At 54.8% G+C, this 22,452-nt stretch overlaps 5 protein-coding genes across 5 annotated transcripts; 3 read left to right on the top strand and 2 right to left on the bottom strand.

Annotated features, from left to right (window-relative positions):
• Positions 1-368: 368 nt before the first annotated feature.
• On the bottom strand, positions 369-2,798 carry EV422DRAFT_370797 (EXS family-domain-containing protein). Its single transcript, XM_053066727.1, has 4 exons — positions 2,014-2,798; positions 1,562-1,771; positions 1,166-1,459; positions 369-1,031 (listed from the first exon to the last, which is right to left on the bottom strand). Exons 1-4 carry the CDS (start codon positions 2,550-2,552, stop codon positions 509-511), a joined length of 1,566 nt encoding a protein of 521 aa, XP_052920549.1. The 5' UTR covers positions 2,553-2,798; the 3' UTR covers positions 369-508.
• EV422DRAFT_549003 (uncharacterized protein) lies at positions 2,685-4,094 on the top strand. The gene is made up of 3 exons (XM_053071693.1): positions 2,685-3,041; positions 3,098-3,356; positions 3,433-4,094. Exons 1-3 carry the CDS (start codon positions 2,791-2,793, stop codon positions 3,709-3,711), a joined length of 789 nt encoding a protein of 262 aa, XP_052920548.1. The 5' UTR covers positions 2,685-2,790; the 3' UTR covers positions 3,712-4,094.
• A 24-nt stretch (positions 4,095-4,118) lies between these two features.
• Positions 4,119-5,869, top strand: EV422DRAFT_370789 (ATP11 protein-domain-containing protein). The gene is made up of 5 exons (XM_053066726.1): positions 4,119-4,315; positions 4,383-4,533; positions 4,603-4,915; positions 4,987-5,074; positions 5,155-5,869. The coding sequence occupies exons 1-5, from the start codon at positions 4,189-4,191 to the stop codon at positions 5,436-5,438; spliced, it is 963 nt and encodes a 320-aa protein (XP_052920547.1). The 5' UTR covers positions 4,119-4,188; the 3' UTR covers positions 5,439-5,869.
• Positions 5,811-7,107, top strand: EV422DRAFT_370651 (sjogren syndrome nuclear autoantigen 1). The gene is made up of 7 exons (XM_053066724.1): positions 5,811-5,942; positions 6,132-6,167; positions 6,250-6,350; positions 6,429-6,467; positions 6,547-6,570; positions 6,642-6,963; positions 7,050-7,107. Exons 1-6 carry the CDS (start codon positions 5,882-5,884, stop codon positions 6,720-6,722), a joined length of 342 nt encoding a protein of 113 aa, XP_052920546.1. The 5' UTR covers positions 5,811-5,881; the 3' UTR covers positions 6,723-6,963; positions 7,050-7,107.
• On the bottom strand, positions 6,863-21,484 carry EV422DRAFT_370854 (dynein heavy chain and region D6 of dynein motor-domain-containing protein). The gene is made up of 6 exons (XM_053066728.1): positions 20,358-21,484; positions 20,022-20,290; positions 19,607-19,927; positions 19,296-19,538; positions 8,320-19,217; positions 6,863-8,243 (listed from the first exon to the last, which is right to left on the bottom strand). The coding sequence occupies exons 1-6, from the start codon at positions 21,178-21,180 to the stop codon at positions 7,148-7,150; spliced, it is 13,650 nt and encodes a 4,549-aa protein (XP_052920545.1). The 5' UTR covers positions 21,181-21,484; the 3' UTR covers positions 6,863-7,147.
• Between the last annotated feature and the right edge of the window lie 968 nt (positions 21,485-22,452).

The raw sequence follows: 22,452 nt of genomic DNA, 5'->3' as shown, positions 1-22,452 counted from the left end.
GCTTGGTGGTGGAGGCTTTCCAACCACAATGAAATGGATGGGCCTCGCTTTTTGGAGAGGGAAGGTTTAAAAGGAACACGCGTTTTACACTGGTCGCGGCGTTATTCTGCGGCGTATTGGTTGATGTTGTGGGTCTCTCTCCATACAGTATACGTGGCCCCCGCCCTCCCTTTTTCTGCCCCCGTTTCCCGTCATAGCCCACCGTGCGCATCCCGCCCCACCATTCCATATCTACCCGTGGTAAAGAAACGCATTCCCCGATAAATTACAAAACATATCCATCTCCAAAAAAGAACGCTCAGCTATGGTTTCCCAGTACATCAAAGTCGGGTGAAATGATGCCTTATACATCGCCCTGCGATATAAGATAAATCTAATCCCCCGCATCGCCGTCGCCACCCCGTTCATGCAACTCAAACTCCCCCCACTGTCCCTGCGTACCGATGGCGGAGGTGGGGGTCGGCGTGCCCATAAGCGGCGACAAAGCGTCCTAATAAAACAGCCCCGGTCAATCACCATCATCCATCACCAGTAAACCACAACACAGACTTACCCCACTGACCCCACCGGCCACCGCCTTCCCAGCCTTGCGATCCCCGCCGCGAACAACCCACTCCCTCTCCACCCTGAAAAACACCCACACCCACCGCCGCAAGATCTCCAACACTTTCAGACATATGTCGATCGCTACCAGTGTTTCTTTGGCCGTTCGGTCCGTATCCCCCCCGCTGCTTACATCACCACCACCCCCCGCGCTCGGGTCGAGGACGCTCGCGTCGACGACTTTGCGGAGGAGCGCGATCCGCACGATCCACGAGAACCGCAGGACGGCGTCGATGGCGATCGCGGCGTAGTAGAGGTACGGGGAGGGGAAGTGGAGCGTTGGCCGGAGGAGGCGGTGGGTGGATTTGCGGCGGGAGGAGGGGGAAGAGGAAACAGGGGTGGAGAGGTTCCCAAGGTTCCCAAGGTGCCAGTCCATGATGATGTCCCAGTAGAGTGTGAAGAGGGAGTTGAGGGTTGCGAAGAGGATCCTATTGCAAGACAATGTTAGGTGTAATGAACCTATAAGTTTTTCATGGGGAGGGGGGTTCCATGTCTGGGATGAAGGAACAACCCACATTTCAAGGATGATAGCCGCCCCGACAACCAAAACGATGGAACTTACCAAACACCCACAGCCCAATCCAACTTCTCCTTCCTCCCCCTCCCCTCCGCCGCCCCTCCATCCGCACTATCCCCACCACCGCCATGAACCTGACCCTCAATCCAATTGATCGTAAACCCCGCGACAATGACCGGTATCGCGGAGACGTATTTGGCTGCGTTGGCGAGGTGGCGGGCACGGATGCTTGATGGAGAGGAGGTTTGAGTGGATGTGTGGGACAAGTGGGACGAGTGGTGAAGCGGCGTCTGGGTGTATTCGGCGAGACATTGGCGGAGGCGGAGGAGGTGTGGGATGCTGCGGGTGGAGGGGAGAAGTAGAATATTTCAGTAAACCGAAATATGCACAGGCGCAAAAAGGGTATGTCCGAGAGCATGGATAGAAACGACACAAACATACCAGATCAGAAACGGCTGCACGAAATCTCCCACCCCGACCGTGGTACGATGTACGACGGCAACAGCAGCAGATTCATCAGTGACGAGATCCGTAAACACGATCTTCAGATCCCCCATCGAGCGCGAGAACGAGGTCAGGATATCCGCGAGGATGACGTCGCAGAAGGGGACGGGGGTTGAAAGCGTTCCCAAGACTGTGCGTTTCAATGATCTGTTGAGATTTATGGTTCAATCAAAACAATTCCTCGGGCGCTTCTTTTTGCTCGCTCAGAAAGGACGATTGTTCGCTGTGTCGCTCACGGTTGAAGACAGGGGCTCGCTTCGCTCGCCTAGATGCGCCTGAGGCGCCGAACTCGCTTCGCTCGCACGTCCTGCGTTCGTCCTCGCGAGCGCCCCGTATTCCAGTGGACTCGCTGTCGCTCGCCTTCTCCTCTGTATCGCTCGCCAACGTACCGCAAAAACCTTTCCCTCTCCTCCCCCCACCCCCAGCCCCCCGGCATAACCACCATCCCCACCAGCATCACATACGTGCACGCGGGCACGATCTCAGCCGCCTCCTCACCCCTCCCACTTTCCAGCACCCTAAAACACCACAAACTCGCCAACGTCACACCCGTAAACACGCCGGCGAGGCCATACATCGCCCTTGGATTCACATCCCGATGCTCGTGATCGTGATGACTCCCGTCGTCGAGCAGTTTCCCAACGTGTATTCCGCTGAGGATGAGTCCGTGGACATTTGTCGCCCAGCACCATAGCCCGAGGTCGATCAGCAGGAGGAAGCGGAAGTAGGGCGGGAGGGTGATGAATAGCGTTAGCGCGGGGGGGCCGACTGTTGTGAGGAGGAGGTAAGTTGTTATGGCGAGGAGGAGGAGGAGGAGCAGGCGGGGTTGTGGCATTGATGAAGAGGATGGTGATGAGCTTGTGGAGGTCATGCTGCGGCGGGAGGGTGAGCGGCGGCGGGAGTCTTGCTGGCTGTGGGGGAGGGGCATGGGGCGCGCAGCGGGGATGGGAGAGGCGGCTACGACGGCAGACCTGGGAGAGGGACCACGGACGCCGCCTGCGGACGATGGGACGGACGGACGGGCTGATTGAGTTCTGCTGCTCTGTCGCTGCCTTGCGCGTGGGGGCTCAACTGCGAGAGCGAGGCTTTCCCTTGCGGCTTCAACCACTCCATATATACTGTACTAACCCCCCCCCCCCCTGTCCCCAGAACAACCTCCCCACTCGATGCCGCCGAAGAAGCAAGCCTACTTCTACGACTCCGGCGGCGAGGAGGACGAAGAGGACGGGAGGAACAACATCGGGGAGCCGAAGGAGACTGCCGTCGCACCCGCTGCTGTTGTGTTCGACCAGGCACATACCGACTCTCACTCTCCCAACCAGCACGCAGAGACAACAACATTACCCCAGGAGGAGGAGCATATTCCAGAGGCGCCGGCAGTGAAGAAAACCCACCCCTTCTCAACGCGCAACGTCCGGTAATGCACCCAGTCATCTCAGTCCATCTTCCTAACAAAACTCACCTCTCCCGCAGCTACATCCTCCTCCCACCGCACACCCTGCTCCCTCTGCACCTCTACATCCGCGCCCGCCACCTCCCCTGGTTCGACGACGCCATCTTCCACGAACTCCTCGCAGCACTCACGCGCGTCCTCCCCAAAAAACTGGCCGTCGAAGCCCTGGCCAGGAAAGAACGCGAGCAAGGCCTGGCGGACGTGTATCGATCCCCTGGGGTGTTCCAGATGGCTTATTGCTTAAGGGCGGGGGAGGTGCGATATTCGGTCCTGAGTAAGGTTAGTATGAAGAAATATGGGCAATGGTGGGGTGAAGGGAAGGAGGGTTGATTTGGGGGTGTTCTTGATTGATTAGGACGCAGCATCGACGCAATATACATCCTACCGCCTGCACGAGCAGACGCTGACGGTGATTGTGGAGCCGCATGACGTGAATGAGGTGGATGCGGGGCCGCCGGACTTTTTGGGATTTGATTATCGGAGTAATATGCGGATTAGTGATTTTTTTGGGCCGCTTAAGGCGAGGGGTGGTGGTGGTAGGGGTAGTGGTGGCGGTGGTGGGGTTGGAGAAGGATCAGGAGGAGGGGGAAATGTGGAGGAGGTTACAGAGGTTACAAGCGGGTATTTCAAGTAAGGGTAGGGATGGAAATAAGGCAGTATCATGAGCTAGGGCCGCGGAGTCAGAGTGTTCTAACGCATAAGGAATCACTGAGGCTATAAGACCAGGCGCATGTAGCAGTACGTAGCGTTTCTGTGAGTGGCCTGTATCATGTACCATGTACATACTAGACATATGGTTGGATTTTTTATTCTTATTTTTAGGGTAAGCGTCTTGTTTTGTTTTAGGTTGTATAGATTTTCGCTTAGCGGGATTACTTGGTGTAGTGGCGTGTAGGCGGTTTGGCTCTAGCCTCGTAGGTCGAATGGGTTTTTGCGTAGGTGGTCTTTCTCTAGAGTAGGACGCACAGTAGGGTGGTCTATGGCGAAGGATGCGAATGCCTTGTTGATGGCGAGGGACGCGAGGTCTTCTGTGCGCGCAGTTGCCTGGGAACTCCAACTCAGACTCCAACTCCGTAGACGATTCTCCCAACAAGGCGCTTTTCGACGTTGAATGACGAGCACACAGAACAGAATGAGGGCCATACAACGCAGCCTCCCTGCCAAAGCGACCACATGCCTCTACCGGAGGTGTGCCTTCCGAGCAGTGCCTTCGAGGCCATTCGCTTCCGTCGCTCCAGGTATATGCACTTCCTGCCTGAACTATCCCCCTAAACCGCCCATGGCTCACTCCTTGAACCCAACCAGACATCGGACTCTGGCCACCACGCACGGCCCCAGCAACGTCAACCTTCCAAAACCTCTGGAATGGACTGCTATCGGCGGTCGCGCAACCTGACGACCCGGCGACTGTGTACCGGAAGAAGTATGCCGAGAAACTCAAGCGGGTTGCCGAGAGGTACGTCCTTCGAAGATCCCCCCGTCAGCTTTCATATCACAACAACGTTACTGACGGTTATTCTTACAGCGAAGGAGCCGCCACCGTCGACGAACTCCTCCAAAAGCGCAAATCTCCCCCAACCCCGCCCCCATCCCCATCACAACCGCCCACCAAAAAATCTAAACCTACAACAGCAGCACCAGCAAAACGAAAAGGCGACCTCCCACCGCACGTCAAAACCCTCGACCAGATCGTCAACATTGAGAAACTGGCGCAGGAGGACGGGAAGGTCATTGGCGATATTTGGAACAAGTTCCATGCTGCACGCAAGTGTTTGAGTGGGAGTATGACTGGGGGCTTTTATGAGAAGTTGATGAAGAGGGGAAGGGAGTTTCCGTTGGTATGTTGGTGTTGAGGTGGGATAGTGTCGGTGATGTGAGGGAACTGACGGGGTGTATGTTTGGTTCCCAGTTCATACTCCCCCTCCCACGAAACCAAGGCTACGAATTCTTCATGCTCCAATTCTCTGGGCACCAAGTCTTCTTCACCCCCCTTCTCGGTAAGCGGCCTCCCTCACTTCCCCCCCACTCCCCACTCACCACTCTCTCCTAACCCCCCCGCCCCCCCCCCCCCTTCCAGAATACAAAACCCACCGCGAAAACGCACGCCCGCACCTCATCCTCACCCACTACACCGACCTGTCCCCCACCAAGGACGTCGTGCTCATGGTCGGCGAGCTCGGCGACCCGGACCGCACGGTTTTGACACTCCCCGAGGCGCAGAATTTGGTGTATCAGATGCAGATGTACTATGTGACGGGGGGGGAGGAGGTGAGGGGGTTGGTGGAGCGGTTCCATAGGGAGCCGGAGGGGTTTGATTATCAGAGGTTGATTGCGGCACTTGAGAGTTTGGGGTCGGCTTAGGCAGGCTTTGGTGAGGTTTTTAAGGAGATGGGATGGTGGGGCTGCGGGGGGTTCCGCTTCGCTTTTGAGAAGAAGATGGGCTGGTAGGGTTATGGTATGTCGGTCTCCGATGCGAAGTTGTATCTAGACAAGGAAGTGTGGCAAACATTAGAGCTTAGAGAAGCCCGTGAAGGAGTGCTGGCTCGGACATAGGAAGATGAAGCGAAGACGGAAGTGTTTTGGATTGTACAGTATAAGGTAGGCTGCTCGCAGTACCACCCGTGTACTCGCAGTCATGCCAAGTTCAGGAGAGAACTTCCAGCAAAACGCCTTCGACGCGACGGGATGGCCTTCCTGCCCTTCGGACAACGAGAACGCGCCCGTCCCGTCTCCCGTCTTCCCCGCCGACACTCTCTCAGGACATAGGAACCACACACACTATTGACCCGCTACAACACTCAACCATGATGGCATCCAGGATATCGCCCTCAAACTTACAGGCTTTCAACAACGAGCTGGTCATAAGTATGTGTGTGGGTGACGTGTGGAGAGAGGTGCTTTGCGGCTTTCTGCGTCAGTGAGGGCGCTTTGTGACTTTGCTTGCAGAGGAACGCTCTCTGGTTTTGAGGGTCCTCTTCTATGTCGCAGATCTCCATTTGCGCACCAATTGACCACAACGGGTTTCCTTGTCCCTATTCCTGACACCATTGACAGAGCTGGAGAGGTTAAGGGAAGCGCGGGAACAGATAGGTTCGTGAAAACCCGCTCCAGACAGAGTCTGCCTGAGGCAATGCGTGTTCCAAACCATGTACTGACGAATACAATAATGCAGGTAGCGAGATAGTCAAGGAGGAAAGTCGGAAAGATGACCTGGATCAGCAAATACATGAATTGGGCGCGCAGCTTGAAAGGACGATGCAGTCGTTGACGAGGGTGAGGGAAACGACGACGGCAGGAGTCATGCACCGCTGGCGTTTTGCGTGGGCTCATCGATGGACATCTCTTTTGCAGAAATATGCGTTGAGTGAGGAGTATGATCGGCTTATACATGTATGAAGAAGGGAAATCGCTTGCAGAGGCAGATGGAGACGGAAACCTGACGCGGAGTCTCTTTTTCCATGCCCTATAGGAGACCGAAGTGGCGTATTCGAAGGTATGCATCGCATCATGGGATACTAGACCTCTCTTGGGCTTCTGACCCTTTTCTGTGGAAACAACTCGCAGATCGTGGAATCGTCACAGAGTCTGTTGCAGAAGCTGGAACGGGAGTCGGAGACGATTGCTTCCAGATGTGGGCGGGGATGAATGCTGCGCGATGTTGTCCTTCAACATTCTCATCTACTTGGACATCACTTTCGCGAAGCATGGCGTCGTGCGTGCCCTCCTGATGCGCGGCGACCGAGCGTTTCAACGCATTTAGGGACAACGGCATTTGTTCAATGCCACATGATTAGAGTAGTCAGGACGAGCCCTTGAAAGTATCGGCAGAGCCTAGCGAGCCTCGCCAGGCATATCCCTGAGATGTTATATACGTGCTGCAGGCGAGGTATTGTGAGAAGTATTTTCTCATTCGAAAGATCGTATATTTACAACATGATATCACACAACTCTCCTATTAAATCACAACCTCAGCAATGTTCCCAAGCGTGCGTTTTACATGATTCCCAAAAAAAATTCGTATAAAGATGTTTTAGAATCGAGGTCCATTCCGCTCGTTTCTCCGCGCCCCACTAACTAGTGGCACACAACAAAGCCACTCCCCGCATGATCCAATAGTCTGGGTTCTGCGTCGTCTTCAGCTCGATATCAAAGACGTAGTTCTGGTCCGTCCTTCTTGGTCTCCTGTACACCGGGCATCGGTACATCCTCGGGTCGCCTTCATCCGTCGAGTTGGTCGCCGAGACGTGGACAACCGGCATCGCTTGGTAAATAACCTTTGGCTGCGACTCAGTCAACCGGATATTCTTGCGGTCCCACGCGGCACCCTCAATGAACAATCCGTGGATATACACGCCTTCGGCCGGCGGCGCCGCAATATCCTCCTTCATCTGCTTCATCACCTCGGGCGCCAGCTTGACATTATCCAGCGCCCACCCATTATGCAACCGCGTAATCTCCTGCCGGATCGCCGTCAGGAACCCCTGCGGGTTAAAGAACCCCGACAGCCAAAACACCAGCGGCCGCCCATCGTACAACCACGTCTGGAACTGCGCGATCCGTGTCAGCAGTTCGGAGTACCACAATCCTAGCGTCGACCCCTGCCACGAGATCTTGATCCACGCCGTCGGGACCCTTGCATCGTACAGCGCGTCCAGCGCCTCCTGCAGTTGTGCCGAAACGATAATCGTTCCGTCAATCGCGAGCTTCAAATCACTCAACGTCGACCGCACCGCGGAAATCACGTTCTGCATCCGGTCAACCTCCTGTCCGAGGAAGATATTCAGCGGTTTAGGCCCGCCTTGCTTCGCGATACACGCTTTCGTCTTGTTCTTATCGAAATCTTCCGCTAATTTGCTCAGCAGATCGTTCGCGATCCTCTTCACGACCTCCTCACGCGTCTCGCCCGACCCGCCGCCGCTGTCCTTGGGCTGGATCGACATGATGGTGTCGAGCATTTGTTGCGATTCTTTGGTCTGTGAGGAGATGTCCGCGTTCGGGTGCAGGCCGAAGACGTCGGGCGTGTCGAGGAGCGGCAGGTTTTCGATTGAGGAGCGGTACTCTTCGACGGATTTGAGGTGCGGGATGGTGTAGCCTTTGAAGAACGCGAAGGTGTCGGCGAACATGTGGTCGCCGAACCAGACTTTTCCGTAGGTTGTTAGGAGGCGGCTGATTGGAGTAGATGAATCAGTAAACCGGTCTATGAAAGAAGATAAAGTCATGCAAACGCACACAGGGTACTCACCGATCGAAATCATCCGTGACTCGCCCACCATAGTGCACTTCACAGAACATGTATCGTGCCGTCGTCCACGATATCGGCGCCTTCGGAGCCAACTCATCCACATGATTCTGCACAAATTGCACACTAGCCGCCAAATCACTCTGATTGAACTCATACGGGATGTTCCACCCGAGCGGTCCAAACTTCCTCCGCTCCTGCACAATCGAATGCAAGAACGCCAAGCCATACAGCAGCGGCTTGTACTGCGGCCGTGGCGACATGTCCAGCATATCCTGCGTATACCACGCGTACGTGCGCTTCAACCCGGCCTTGACACCCTGCGGCGGCTCGTTGGTGAACTTGATCGACATCTGCAGGAACGTGATTGGGAACTTGGCGCTGACGTCCGTCGTGATCCATAATCGGAACTTGTCGTGCACGTTCTCCGTCTCGAGGATCAGGCTTAGCAGCTCGTCCATGAACGGGATACCCAGGTGACAGTTCTGCAGCAACGCCCACCCGCCGTTGGTCATGAACGCCGAGAGCAGTTTGCGCGCGTGCACTTCTTGCCCTTGTCCCATCGAGATCGCTTTGATGTCGATTTTGTACTTCTTGGACAGGTTCTCGATATCCGCGGACGGGTCGGATCCCGTGGAGAGGAGACAGATCATGGGCGTGCGGTTATCGGACTCGTTCAGCAGGGCGTCGAGGTCGAGAATCTGCGACTCGGCGAAGCGCTGCGACATCGATTCCGCAATGTACTGTTTGGCGATCATGATGGTCCTGTCGAGACACCACGATCGGACGAGCAGCAGACGACGGAACGCATCCAGCGTGTTGTGGTACCCACTCGGCAGCAACTCGTTCTCCGGCGAGTCCTTCTCATACCACGACCGCCATGCCTTCTCGTTCTTCCCGATCTGGTTCAGTAGATCGTTGAACCCGGGCATCTTGGACAGCGCGACCAGGTTCAGCCAGGTCATGTCCGGGATCCAGTTGAACGGCTTCTTGACCACCGCGTTGATATCTAGCGCGGCGCCTCCTTTGATCAAGCACCGGAACTCGTCGTGCGACAGCTTGTTCATGCTGATGTCGATCTTGATGGCTAGCAGCAGCACGAACAAGACTTTGTGGATCTCGTATAGGCCGCGCGCGATGTAGCTGAACGCGCGGAAGGTGCAGTACTCGATGATGTTCTGGATGCGTTTGGACGGGATCGGCGACGGTGCGGACTTTTCCATACTCTCGTCGAAGAGCTGCAGGAATTGCTTGAGCGAGGTTTGGTACATGACGTTCACCATGCTCATCTCGGCGATCAGGAAGTAGATGATGGACCCCCGGGAGGCGACGGGGCGGTACTCCTCACGCGCGGTTCCGATCTTCTTTTGCGTCTCGGCCGCGACGACCAGCTTCTCGTTCACCTCCTCCGCTGTCGTCTTTGTCACCGCCAGCACCTCGATCAGCGACTCGTCGTCGACCAGCGACCCTTGCGTGGACGTAAGCCGCTCGAGCAAGTTGTCTTCGAGCTGCTTCATCTTCCGCTTGTTGGAGTTGACGTCCTCCATCAGCTTCGCCCGTTCCGTCTCCAGCTCCTGCTTCTCGCGCATAATCACACGACCCAGCAGCTGTTCCTCCAACCCCTTATGCGTGACCGTGAAATCAATCACGGAACATTTCGCGTACAGCTCAGGCGACCAGTTCGGGTTCGGCAGCTTGGTTGTGATGTACAGGTAGAACCCGTCGCTCCAATCCAGCTCCTTGTCTCCGAACGCCACCTTGAAGGACCGACCGGCTTTCATCAAGTTCTTCTCAAGGATGTTGTCAAGCGTAGGGTCCAGCGCCTCTTCGACATCCTCGATCAACAGCGGCCGGCCCTGAGACACCGCGTCCTCGATGTGCGATCGGAAGTATTTGTTGGTGAGGGATGTGACGAGGAGTTTGTTCTTTTCTTCCTTGTTCTTGATCCACACTTTGGCCTGGTTCTGCGGGTCGATGAGGAGCGGGTATCGCGACCCCTTGACGACCACGATACCGTTCTGCGTTGACAGCTCGTCCGTGGGCAAGCCCTGGATGTTCCATTCGCCAATCATCGTCGGCTCGACCAGCAAGCTGATGATGTCCAGATCCTCACTGTGCGGGATCTTGCGTTTGGTAAGTTCCTTTGTCCAGTCGTTGAGCAGTTGCGCGCGGAAGGTTTGGTTGAAGGGACCACAGTAGGACAGGAATGCGGTGGCGAGGATGATATCGCCGACGAGTCGTCCGATGCGTTCGCCAAACTCTTTACTCTGGATGGTCCATCGGTTTTTCTCGCCTTTCAGTCCGCTGATCAACGCAGTAGCGGCGTTCATCTTCCGCTTGCAGTTGTCGGCGTCGGCCTGCAATGCCTGTTTCGTGCCCACGGCCTGGTTGTATTTCTCCTTGAACACGTCCAACTCCGCCTGTTTCTCGTCCAACTGCGCTTGCGCTTGGTTCAAGTCCGCCATGGCGAGGTTGAGCTTGAACTCTTGCACGATCAGGTTGGCCTTCAAGGGGATGACTTTCTTGTTGACGCCAAAGTAGAACGCCATCGCTTTCACCCACGATGTGAGACCGGCGACATCGGCGGACACCTTCTTGGCTCCCTCCAAGTTGAAATCCGGCATGTCCAGCAGCGGCTCGAGCAGCTCCGTGGTCTCCTCGTTGATCTCATCTTTCCCAAAGTTCACGAGCGAGGACAAAAAGTCGGACTGCGACATCAGTTTCAAGGCTTCACTCCACGACGGCTTCGCGCACGGACGGTCCGGGTCCTGCTGCACGGGGTCGACGCGCCGCTTCTGGAGGAGCAGCACACCGTCCATGATCCGCATGACCAAATGCGGTGGTTTTGCCAGTTTACGCACGGTCGAGATATGCGCCGGCTGGATGGAGTTCAAGGCGTTGTTGGCTTCCTCCAGCGCGGGCTTGGCGGCCTCTAGCTGGGACTCGGCGTACTCTTTATCGGCCCGGATGGCGTTGGCGATGCCCTCGGATTTGGTCTTGACTTTCAGCACCGCGTCCTTGACTTTCTCGGCGGCGACTGTACTGCTGGTCACTTCCGCGAGCACGGTGTCGGCGGCTTTCGACGCTACCGCGAGGTCTTTCTCCTTTACCACCAGCTCCTCTTGCAGCTGTGCGACGGACTTGGACGCTTCGAGAAGCTTGGCGAGACCGAGGTTCATACGGTCTGCTAATCCACCGACTTCCGTCCTCTTTGCCGTGTACAGTTTTTTGTACGAGTCGAGGAAGGACAGGTACGATTTGGGCGTGACATGTGTCCTGCGGCGGAACTGCGTAAAGTAATTGTTGCAAGCCTCCGCGACGAGATCGTGCACAAACGCCATGTGATACACCACGTCCTTCTTGACCTGCTCCGTGCTGACGATGTCCACCTCGCCCAGGAACTTGTCGGCCACGGCTCGCAATGCCTCTGCAGGCCATCGCGTGAACCAGTCCATCGTGCACCCGGAAACCAGACCGGGGAATTTGAGCGATCGGTTACGGAACTTGTCGCCCACGGGTGAGAAACATAACACGACGTGCAGGTTGGCTTTCACGCGGTCGATGAAGAACTGCCATAGATTTTCCAAAGTGTCCGGGACGGCTGGCCGGGCCTTCTTCATCGGCACACGCAAATCGCCCGTGATTCCAATGATCTCGTCCTTGGGGAACAAGTTGGTGATTTCTCCGGACGTCAGGATGTTGTTGATGTATCCCAGGAAGGCTTCTTCCTTGACCTCGTTATCCGTAAAGATGAACGTCACAGATTTGCCCTGCGCGCCAGCGAGCTTGTACATGAACTTGAAGTCTTCCATTAAGTTCTGGATACCGTAGTTCTTCGAAATGGCGATTTGGAAAACTTGAGACTTTGCAATGAACGCCGCCAGTTTCGTGAGGGACTGCTTGCCGGATCCTCCTACACCGACCAACAGCGCGTTTCCGCGCGGCGTGCGGATGATACGCGAGATACGCACGATGTGCTTCATCGCGTCCTCGAACAGTACGAGATCCATCTTGGATCCACGGATGGTCTCGTTGTACTGCTTCATGTACTCCTGGATCCGCTCGCGCAAGACTTCGAACGATGGGATCTTCTCGTACAGCTTGCAGGCGTCCAGATCGATCTCGACGTCCGGGTCGTCGCTTTCTGGCGGCTCGCGGAGGAAATCAACCCAGTACGATTTGGTTGCTAGTGCGGTTCCGAACTCGTCGCCCATCTCCTTGGTGACAAGGTTGGTAAGGGTCTTACTGAACCAATCAATATCCTCGCCCGTGACGAAACGATCGGGCAACACGCGCGAACACTCGTGTTCCCACAGATGAAGCAACAACTTTTGGGTGTTGACCACTTCGGCTTTCGAGTTGAGCATGCCCTCCACGATGCGCGACAGATCACGCAAGTTGAAGATGTAGTGGAATTTGGCAGGCGTGGGCAGCATTTTAGCTTTCGTGAGCTGCCACAATCGGCGGGTAAGTGCAGGGATGCGCGGGATCATGGCGATGACCTCCTCAGAAAACTGCCGCGCGGCGCTGAAGTGACCCTCCAGCATCGTGCCGAAAATCTTGTCCACGGACGTGTCGGACGGAATCGTGCAGTTAATCACCAAGAACTGGCGCTTCAACCGACTGGGGATATCGTTTCTTCCTCCTCCCGGATGCATCATCGCGCCCAAGAACTGCAGATCCACGATCGCGGTCCAGTCCCCTGGGCGATCAAGCGAGTAGAAACCCTGGTACTCCATCAACTGCCGCACAATCTCGCCCGTGACTTGGTCTCCCCATTCGTTGATCTCAGGCATGTTAACGTCGTCGATAAACAGCAGCATCTTCTTTCCGGCTGGGGGACCGTACGTCGAACCCATGCGCTTGTCGAGGTAACTTTCGATCGTGCGTTGGAAGATCATGGGTGTCGTGGCAGATGAAAACGAGAGGTTCTTCGACATGTGCGTGTCCGGGTTGAGCTTCTGCAGGTATTTGCGGATGGTGACCGTCTTGGCGGTACCGGGCTCTCCGATAAGCAGTACGGACTTGCCCTGCTTGGATACTGTGTCGATGAGGAACTCCGTACGCACGTTGTCGACCGTGGGGATGATGATCGACGAGAACTCCGGGGTATGGTCCTGTGGGTACAACCATCCCGGCACCCGCTCCTTCCAGTGACACCACTGACCAGCCTCGTCCACGAAGTACTCGTAGAAGGTATCCAGTGTGTTCGGGTCGAGTGGAGGGTACTTCAGCTCGGGGCAGTTGGTCAGCATAAAGCTTTGCAGCTTCTTCCGCTCATCGAGTTCCAGTAGAGCTCCCAATGACCAGAACATGCAGAAGACATACAAGCGCTCGAGATGGTCGGCGGCGATCTGGGATTTGTTGGCCTCCACCTTTGGAATTAGCCCTTGCAAAAGGGTGGTGCAGTTCGCAACGAACGACACTTTCGCGATCAGCATCTTGGGGTGTAGTTCCACGTTCAGATACTGACTACACGGTCCGAACGTAGATGTAAAGAGCGGCTCAAGAACAGAAACTTCCGATGCTGGCCGAGACTTGAACCACGATTGCAGCACAATATCCCAGGTGAGTGCCGTAACACCGATGTAGATCATACCACAGCGCGAAACAGTAGCGGGGGAAGCGTTTCGCAAACTGTGCACCTCGAAGGTCAGCTTACACGCTGCCGACATGGGAATACGGTCTCCGTTGGCGAGAGTCAGACATTTGTTATCGTCCAATACAGAGTTCAAATTCTCAATCCACACGGCATCGACAGGTCCATCGAGCACGATCCAGATCGTCTCGCCTTTCTTTTTCAGCGTCTTACGCCATAGCGATGAGAAAATACCGTCCGTCCAGTCGTTGGTGGCGACGTCTAACCGACCAAACATTTGGTAATCTGTGATGGCCTTGGGGTTCATACGCAACTCCTTGTGGGGATCTCCGCAGGCCGTCATGGCTTTGAGTAGAGCGTTGATACACTTGGTCTTGCCCGTGCCCGTCGGACCCAAGACCATGATGCCGTGACGCACACGAGCCGTCTCATATAGCTGAATGACCTTCAACGTCCATGGCGGGTGGTTGATGAGGTGCGCATCCTGAAGCTGTTGATCAATAGCGTTCTCCATGCTCGGGTAAGTCGCCTTCTTGGCGGTCAATCCAGGGAACAAGTCGTTGACCAAACTCAAGAACAAGGCCTCATCTTCGTCAACGAGCTTGGACAAGTTCATATCACGCAATACTCGCATGATAATCAAGTTCTCGGAATCCTCGGGGTTGCCACGCTTGGCGGCACCGCACGTACGCAAGACGGACAGAATGTTCCGCAAACCGAAATCGTAGTGAACTTGTTTCGATAGCTGCTCCTCGCAAAGCCGGTACAGCACGAAGAACTTTTTGGCCAGCACGATGTTGTTGAGGAAACCGCATCCGGCGAGCTTGACACGCATGATGATCTGTCGATCAGGCACCATCATAGCGACGTATCGGAAATGCACCTTCAGGTTCTCGGGCAGCTCGACACGCCCGGCGTAACCAGGGTTCATGGTGATGAACATTCCGACTTCGGGGTTCAGTTCGACCGTGTCACCGTCCGTGAAAATGAACGATGTTTTGCGCTCTTTACGCGCGGAGAACACGCATCCGATTTGCTGAGCGGCGACGGACAACACGGGCAGCTCAATACGATTGAACTCGTCGAAACATCCCCAACATCCACTTTGCGCGAGACCTTTGAAGATCCTCCCGAGACCACGGTAGTCCATTTGGTCGGAGCAGTTGAAGACGACGACCCACTTGCCCAAGTTTTTGCCCAAATCCTTGACGGACTCGGTCTTGCCCGTTCCGGCGGGTCCAGCGGGCGAACCTCCAAGAGACATTCCGATAGCTTGCGCTAGCGTGATATAACAACGATCCGTCAATGGTGTGATGACAAGACGATCGGTACATCCGAGGTACTCGCACTGGTACTTGAAGTCGAAATTGGTAATGGATGCTACACAGCAATCTTTGGTTTCTTGCCAGTAGAACCGCGCCTGCTTGAGCCACTCGAAGTCTTCGGCAGACTTGACGTGCGACTTGAAGAGCTTCTCGAACACATCTCGATGGTGGACTTGGATGGTGATGAGTGTTTCGTACTTTGTACGGTCCATCTTTGAGAGATCACGAGTGGTCACTTCGATCAACGTGTTGAGAATCTCGGTGATCTTCTGGTTGGTGGCTGCCATCTTCTTCTTATCGGTCTTCGACGCTTGCAGAGCCTCCTCGCACATCTGTGTCCATTGGATCTGACAACACAGCAACCCGATTTGCGCGGGGTACTCATCCATAAACTTTTGTAGTGGCACATCGTTGACACGTGTAGCAGCCTCCCGAATAATATCGTTGATTGTAGTCTGCATGCTCTTCAGTAGCGTTCCGAGCCACATCTCAACGTTTCCAGCCGCCAGCATCGGCCGGCTGAGCGGCACGCGCTCTCCCTCGGAACTCTCCAACGCCAAGATCTTGTCGTAATCCTTCTCGTGGAACTGGACCTTGTCAATGTTCTCGAAGACGCTTTTGAGGTGCGCTTGGATGGTATGCGAGTCACTCGCCTGACCGAGGATTTCCAGGAGCGCAGGGTCAGAAACGAAGAAGAAACGCGGGAAGATGGCGCGTTTGGATTCAAGATATCCAGAAAGCGACTTCTGACACAGCTCGAGCTGCTCAGTCAGGTGCGGCAGCAAGTTGGCGATTGTCTCGTCCAACACGCAGCATTGGATCACGTTGGGATGCTCGTTTGCCAATCCCATGATCTTCACCCAGCTCTTGTCGATGTTGCTGAACCGCTTCGCTTCCTTGGGCATCTGCTTGGCGATGTCTCCCCCGACGAATACGGCTTCGAGGTAGATCCACAGATTTTGCACCGCGAGCCAGTTCTCGATAACTTCGGACGCCGTGGATAGGTTGTGCACCCAGGTTTGGATGACCGGCTTGAACGGGGCGTTGTACCGGTTACTCATCAGCGAAGCAAGCGTCATCAGCCCGTCTTCCATCTGCGAGATGATCTCCGACGTCGCAGCCGGCTTCAGAATCAAATTTCCACGGTTCTTGAACTGCGCCAGAATGAAGGCCTTGTCCTCCCATTCCGTGACTACCTGCTTCAGCTTGACCTCGATGTCCGCCTCTTTGACCGCGGCCGTGCAGATATCCTCAATGTCTTCCCGGTTCTCGTTCAGCGGCGCGTCGAGCAAGTTTTTGAGGTAAAACTGCTCAGGATCCAACTCGAATGTCGTGCTCGTCACTCCCTGGATGCGATCCCAGTGCCGCCTTTGCATGGCCTTATTGCTCATCATCTCCAGCAGCGGCACAATAGCGGTCAAGTTATCCACCGTCTTCTTCAACTCCAAGAACGCGTCCCAATCCTTCAGCGCCTTCGGCAGCTTCTTGATCTTGTTCTGGAACTCGTTCATGTCGTCGTTGATGACTTCCAGTTTCAGCTCGCTCCACAGCGTCTCGTTGTAGTGCTGCCGCTTCTCCAACACATCGTTGTACAGTCCGTACAGGTTCTGCAGCAGGCGCAGCTCCTTCTTGATGCGCACCAGGGTCGGGAACGGTGTCACGGGCAGAGAAAACAGCTCCTCGCCCGCGGAGTACGTCTCCCACTTCCGATTGAGCTCGTCGAACGAGCGTTGGAACACGTTCAGCCGCTCTGTTGCCGTCTTGGGCGCGATGGAGTTGACCATTGGCCCATTCAGCGTGTATTCGTTGGTAAAGTCGTTAACGTCCTGCGTGAACTTCTGCACCGCGCTGATCAGATCGGCCCTGAACACCGGCTGGATCTTGGACAGATGGGCTTGCACATCAATTACGAGCTGCTTCAGCTTCTTCCAGCTGTATCGCAGCGAATCAACCATCTCCGTCTCCTCCTTCGACACAGTCACGTTGTGCTTCGTGAGCAGCAGGTAGGCTTCCTCGATCGGCGCGACCCGCATGTCGATGTCGACCTCCGTCTCCCGGATCTCGCTGAGGGTCTGCACGGCCATGCGCAGATCGTCGATGTCGGAGATCTTCCGACTAAGCCGCATGGTCTTGTTTTCCATGTACTCCATGAGCTGCTCCATGTCCGTCTTGACCTTCCGGTTCAGGTTCAGACCATACTGCTGTTTCCACTCCTTGGTCTCAGCTAGCAGCGCCAGTTTCAGTGGTTCGGACGAGACGAGGAGCAAACCGATTTGCGTGGAATTGGGGATCTCGTTGATCTCCTTCTCGATCCCTTCGTACCGGTTGATCTCGGATTCGAAATCGGAGATGGTTGGGTTAGAGTTGAGGAAGTTCTGGATCGTCTCGGTTTTGTCGTCTTTCCATAGGAAATCGTACTTGCCCGATGCCTCGCGGTGCGTCTCGATTTCCTTCCGCATCGAGTTGACAGTCGAGCTTAGCGTCGTCAGCGCCTTGAACACATCCTTGTTGTTGGCGACCTGGGCCGTGTCCTCCGGCGAGCGAGGCGTGGTGTGCTCATACCCGTCTGTCGGCGAAAGGAACGTCTTCCAGTTCAACGTCAGCTTCTTGGCAATTTCCACAATCATGCCGCCGGCTTTGTTGATCGCCGTTTGGATGTCCTCGAGCTTGGGTTGCAAGACGACATTAGGGATGTTGAGAACCAACTCGGCGCGAAAGAACGGCTTCTGATGCACGCTCCGGTTGAACTGAATTCCGGTGTATGTCCCTAACCGTGATCGAAGCAAATCAAGCGAGCCCTTGGTGCACTGCACGAGGGCCTCGATGTTCTGGTAATTGAAGTAGAAATACACCGCCTCATGTGCAAGTTTCAACTCGGGGCCGATGGGTGTAGTGACGCCTTTGGTCAGCTCGTCGATGATGTCGCGGGTAGCGCTCTCGATCAGATTTGAGCGGTTGTTGATCAAACCAACAACGACACCGCAACGCTCCTCCGTCTTCTCGAGGAAGGTGTCGACCGTCCATTGCTCGTTCTCCGAGGGTACTTCGCAGATGGAGAGTTCCGCGATGCGCTTGACGCCATGGTCGATGCGCACTTCGATGATGTCCAACACTTTATCGACTAATTCTTCCAGCTTGCCCAGCTGGGCGTTGTTTTTGCCGAGATACTCGTCCAGGTTCAGTGACGTCCACGTGTACGCTGTTAACCCGGGCTGCAGACATCTATCCAGCTCCTCAATATGCGGGACCAATGCCCTGCGCAAGACATTCGAGACCTTGTCCAGCACCCTCTTCTTCGTCTGCAGGATCGACACGAGCCCGCTGTACAGGCCCTTGTAGTACATCTCCTTCAGACACACATTACGGATAGACTCCGGCACCTCGAGCCCCAACCGCTGCATATGCTTCGTCTCCTTGATCAGCTGCAAGATCTGCGGGTCGAAATTGACATACAGGTTCCCATCGGCGTCCGCAACCAGCAACGTCGCCTGCAACCCGGTCTTGGCCTCATCGACGACATTGTACCACGACCGGTACCACAACAACTCGAACTCGATCAGCGCGCGCGCGAGCTTGTTGTAATTACGGATATGCTTCTTGGCGTCCGCGGATTCAAGCACGGAGGTATTTTCCTTAAACTGCCGCATGGGCGATTCGATGCGACGGTAGAGCTGCCGCGCCCACTCGATGGCCCCGCTGACCGGTGGAGTGTTCCGCGGGATCGGTGGGTTCTCTTTTTGCTTAGTGTACAGCTTGCGCACGCCTTCGAGGTCCCGGCGCGTGTAGTGGGCAAAGACTTGGTTGTATTTGGACTCGAGGTTGAGCGCCATGTCTTTGATCTGGGAGAACTTGGAGAGGAGGGAGAGCGCGGCTTCGGTGTTGTTGATCCGCTCGAAGGAGGCGTCGATGAATTGTTGGAGCGTGGACTCGAGGTCCGATATTTGCTTCTTGAAGGTGTTGTAGTCGGTGTCGTACTCCTATACATCACAATACGAAAGATATGTCATCAGCGCCCAATTCTACAACATCGACATCAAAACCGGTAGACGACGTACCATCTTCCTATGATCCAAAATATCATATCCCTTCCTCTGCAACTGAATCAGCACATTGGAAAAGCGCTTAATGATCCCGTCCATGCCCTCGACACCAAGATGTTCCAGCAGCGAGAACTTTTCGATGATGGAGAACATGTCGGTGACCTTCTGGATGCGTTTGCAGAAGGCGTCGAATTTGCCGAAAATGTACATTTCCGAGAAGTCGAATTGTTTCTCGGAGGGTGTTTCGGATAGTTTGCGCTGATTGCGGTGAATGAAAGTCAATATGAATTCTGGCAAGGTTTGTACAAAGAAGACAGAAACTATACCTTAATCTCATGGAAAACCCTCTGATAAGCCTCATTCAACCGACAACAATCGCCCAGCTTCTGTACCAGCACCTTGCGGTCCTGGTCCCACAGCTTCGTGCCATCACGGTAGATGTACTCCTTGCAGCTCGTGATCATCTGGTTGGTGATCTTGACGAACAGGCTGGTCATGCGCTCGGAGGTGTTGTAGTAGCGCGAAATGGAGTAGATCATCTTGATGGCGTTGATCAGACCCGGGATGGCGGGGATCATGGAGATCGGGTCCGAGCGGTAGAGTGGCTCGCAGAAGCGGTCCAGGGTGTAAAGGTATTTGACGTTGTCCTGAATGTCAGATAAGGGAGTTAGAGGGTGAGTGTGATGAAGAAGGCAACAACAGCAAATGGAGGTAGAAAGATTGGCCAACAAGAAAACCTACCTTGCTCTCATTAGCAGCATCCGTAACGCGATCCCCAACCTCCTTCCAGCTCTTCAACAACCCTTTGCTCATTTTGCACGCATGCAAAATACCAACGACCTTCTTGCAGACGGGACTGCGGAGCTGGTCAGTGATGCTGTTGAATTTCACCATTCGAGCTTTCCAATGCGCCAGCTCGGCGTTAGGCCCAATATCATCGGCCTCCTTGCGCATTTGCTCGGATTCGGCGAGGACTGCGTCGATTTGTTTGAGCCATTCTGTCACGAGGGCTGTAGAGGAAGAGAGATGAGTAAATATAGCCATTGGCCATGAACTTTGGGATTATTGTAAACTCACCCTCCAAAGACGAGATGACCTCCGGGTTATGTGCGGCATTAGCGTAATCATTGGGCTTCTTGTACGCATCCAGATCGACCGTACATTCATGCAGGTGCACACTGTCTCCCAGATTCAGCATCGCAACGTCAAGATCATTCACAAATTTCTCAAGTACTTCCATGAAAGCCTTGATGCTCTCATCCTTATCAGCCGCAGGCGCCGACATATTTTGCGGAGTGAGCACACCCCAATTTTCTTGCGCCTTTAGTGCAGGGAGGAGCACGTGCCGGACGGTCGTTGTGAGGGATGGCAAGAGCGCCGGCGTCAAGATCCCGAACGAAATGTCGGTGAACATGTTGGCGGGTGTGATCGCCTTAGTGGATGTGCGGAGGAAGAAACACCCGGTGCCGGTGAGAACCTCACGGTTCCCGCTGGTGACGATAAGTTGGGGTGTGCGGGATGCGGGGTTGAGTGCAGCGCCAGTGACACCCGGTGGTGCCCGAGCCGGGGTGGTTTCCGTGCCGGAGCCATTCTGCCAGAAGAACAGCACGCGTTTACTTCCGCCTTCGGCAAAAAAGTCGTTAAGCAGGTCGACTTTAGTGCCCAAAAGCAGACTGTTTTCAAGAGTAGCGGGTTTTTCGTCGATGATAGCGGCGAATTTCTCCAGTAGATAGCGGTGGCGGGCGTCGAGGGACGCGCGTTTCTTCTCGATTGCGTTTTGTGCCGCTGCACGTTTTTTGGGATCGAGGGTGGTCGTGTCATGTTGTTGGGCGAATAGGCGCTCGCTTGACCGGTATAGGTTGGCAAGGGAGCCACGAGTGCCGCTGATTTCGGCCGTCATGGCTGCGATGCTAGTGGTGGGAGCAATCGAATGAGTCGCTCAACGCCGCTTAGGGCGGATTAAATAGTGGTGGCCGATAGTAACTCGTGGGCTGTGGATGTGCGCAGATGCTAGGCTGAATCGGCCGAGATGCGATGACAGCGAGAGTGGTGGCCGTTGCGTCGGGAGTAGTATGCACGCCGAACCTGCGGGTGCAATGCTACTGCTGCGAGGCAGGCAGGCAGGCAGGTAGATTGATTGCCTGAGATGTAGCTGTGTGTGTTTTTGCGGGTAGGTGGAATCACCATCCGCTAGTTTTACGGTGGGGAACAAGAAGGGAGTCTCGTTGTCCTCGTTTTGTCCCCTTTCAAAGCTCGCTCCCGTCAAAATCAACGCGCCCGTGCTTACGTAATGCGAATAGCAAAAACTCCGCTCTTTATTTACGCACCCTTAGCATAAATGTAAGTGACCATTAAGTTCCTTTCACTCGGCAAAACTTACAAACAGCAGCGCATACGGCACCCAACCATGGCAGTTTGGGAAACAAGCGCTTCCTTTGATTTCGTATTTCGCACTCTGGAATGCGATAGTGTACTTACAGCAATGCGAAGATGACAGCGCTGCAACTTCAGCGTAGTTGCTTTATAACATGCATCCTTGGGTTCAAGTATAGCGTTGGAACATGATTTCTGTTCGAAGACAATTTTAGACACTCGCCCTATGCATGATTGCGTGAATTGAAATTTAGATGGGTGAATTGTTGGAAGAATGTCATGTAGTGAACTGGGAATTTATTGTGTGAACACCTTCGCCGCCATCTGCGGAAATCGAACGGGAGGGATGCGTACCTTCCCATTGCTGACGTGAACCGAGAGCTCGTGCCCACACCAGTTCTAATGATTGCGCTCCAGTCTTGTTCTTATCCAGCATAAGAATACGACCTCCAAGGACGGGAGATTCCCCACCCGAAGCATTTAAGGCCATTGTGAGCGAGCAGTGCCACGTTCTGATGACACTGTGTTGCATATGAATGCGCCTGCAAGGCTTGTTTACATCGCGAGCGAACCGCCTTTGACCGCTAGGAAGACTTACCAATCCAAAGATCCCACCTTGCACCTTTTTGAAATCCTTGATAATGTGGGGGCGGTGATTCGCATAGTATAGAAGCACTTCTTTGCGAAGAGTCAGCTACTTCACATTTATAAACTCAAGGCCATCGAGGCCATCGATTGTATAGCTGCACAGCAGTTGAGAAAAAGCAGCTTAACTGTCTGTCAAAGCATCGACACCCCA

Source organism: Fimicolochytrium jonesii (genome assembly GCF_025526975.1).
Source record: "Fimicolochytrium jonesii strain JEL569 chromosome Unknown EV422scaffold_50, whole genome shotgun sequence".
Taxonomy (NCBI): Eukaryota; Fungi; Chytridiomycota; class Chytridiomycetes; order Spizellomycetales; family Powellomycetaceae; genus Fimicolochytrium; species Fimicolochytrium jonesii.
This window is presented reverse-complemented; position numbering and strand designations above follow the sequence as displayed.

What these genes read in the sequence shown, in the direction of transcription:
- EV422DRAFT_549003 (XM_053071693.1), top strand. Translation starts at nt 2,791, where the DNA reads ATGCCGCCGAAGAAGCAAGCCTACTTCTACGACTCCGGCGGCGAGGAG. An exon ending in TTCTCAACGCGCAACGTCCG is followed by an intron (nt 3,042 to 3,097) that starts GTAATGCACCCA and finishes CCTCTCCCGCAG; the next exon opens with CTACATCCTCCTCCCACCGC. An exon ending in GATATTCGGTCCTGAGTAAG is followed by an intron (nt 3,357 to 3,432) that starts GTTAGTATGAAG and finishes TTGATTGATTAG; the next exon opens with GACGCAGCATCGACGCAATA.
- EV422DRAFT_370651 (XM_053066724.1), top strand. Translation starts at nt 5,882, where the DNA reads ATGATGGCATCCAGGATATCGCCCTCAAACTTACAGGCTTTCAACAAC. An exon ending in CAACAACGAGCTGGTCATAA is followed by an intron (nt 5,943 to 6,131) that starts GTATGTGTGTGG and finishes CACCATTGACAG; the next exon opens with AGCTGGAGAGGTTAAGGGAA. An exon ending in CGATGCAGTCGTTGACGAGG is followed by an intron (nt 6,351 to 6,428) that starts GTGAGGGAAACG and finishes TCTCTTTTGCAG; the next exon opens with AAATATGCGTTGAGTGAGGA.
- EV422DRAFT_370789 (XM_053066726.1), top strand. Translation starts at nt 4,189, where the DNA reads ATGACGAGCACACAGAACAGAATGAGGGCCATACAACGCAGCCTCCCT. An exon ending in ATTCGCTTCCGTCGCTCCAG is followed by an intron (nt 4,316 to 4,382) that starts GTATATGCACTT and finishes GAACCCAACCAG; the next exon opens with ACATCGGACTCTGGCCACCA. An exon ending in GGGGAAGGGAGTTTCCGTTG is followed by an intron (nt 4,916 to 4,986) that starts GTATGTTGGTGT and finishes TTTGGTTCCCAG; the next exon opens with TTCATACTCCCCCTCCCACG.
- EV422DRAFT_370854 (XM_053066728.1), bottom strand. Translation starts at nt 21,180, where the DNA reads ATGACGGCCGAAATCAGCGGCACTCGTGGCTCCCTTGCCAACCTATAC. An exon ending in ATGCTGCTAATGAGAGCAAG is followed by an intron (nt 19,928 to 20,021) that starts GTAGGTTTTCTT and finishes TCTGACATTCAG; the next exon opens with GACAACGTCAAATACCTTTA. An exon ending in GGGTTTTCCATGAGATTAAG is followed by an intron (nt 19,539 to 19,606) that starts GTATAGTTTCTG and finishes CACCGCAATCAG; the next exon opens with CGCAAACTATCCGAAACACC.
- EV422DRAFT_370797 (XM_053066727.1), bottom strand. Translation starts at nt 2,552, where the DNA reads ATGCCCCTCCCCCACAGCCAGCAAGACTCCCGCCGCCGCTCACCCTCC. An exon ending in GAGAGGGAAAGGTTTTTGCG is followed by an intron (nt 1,772 to 2,013) that starts GTACGTTGGCGA and finishes AAATCTCAACAG; the next exon opens with ATCATTGAAACGCACAGTCT. An exon ending in GTGCAGCCGTTTCTGATCTG is followed by an intron (nt 1,460 to 1,561) that starts GTATGTTTGTGT and finishes CTCCACCCGCAG; the next exon opens with CATCCCACACCTCCTCCGCC.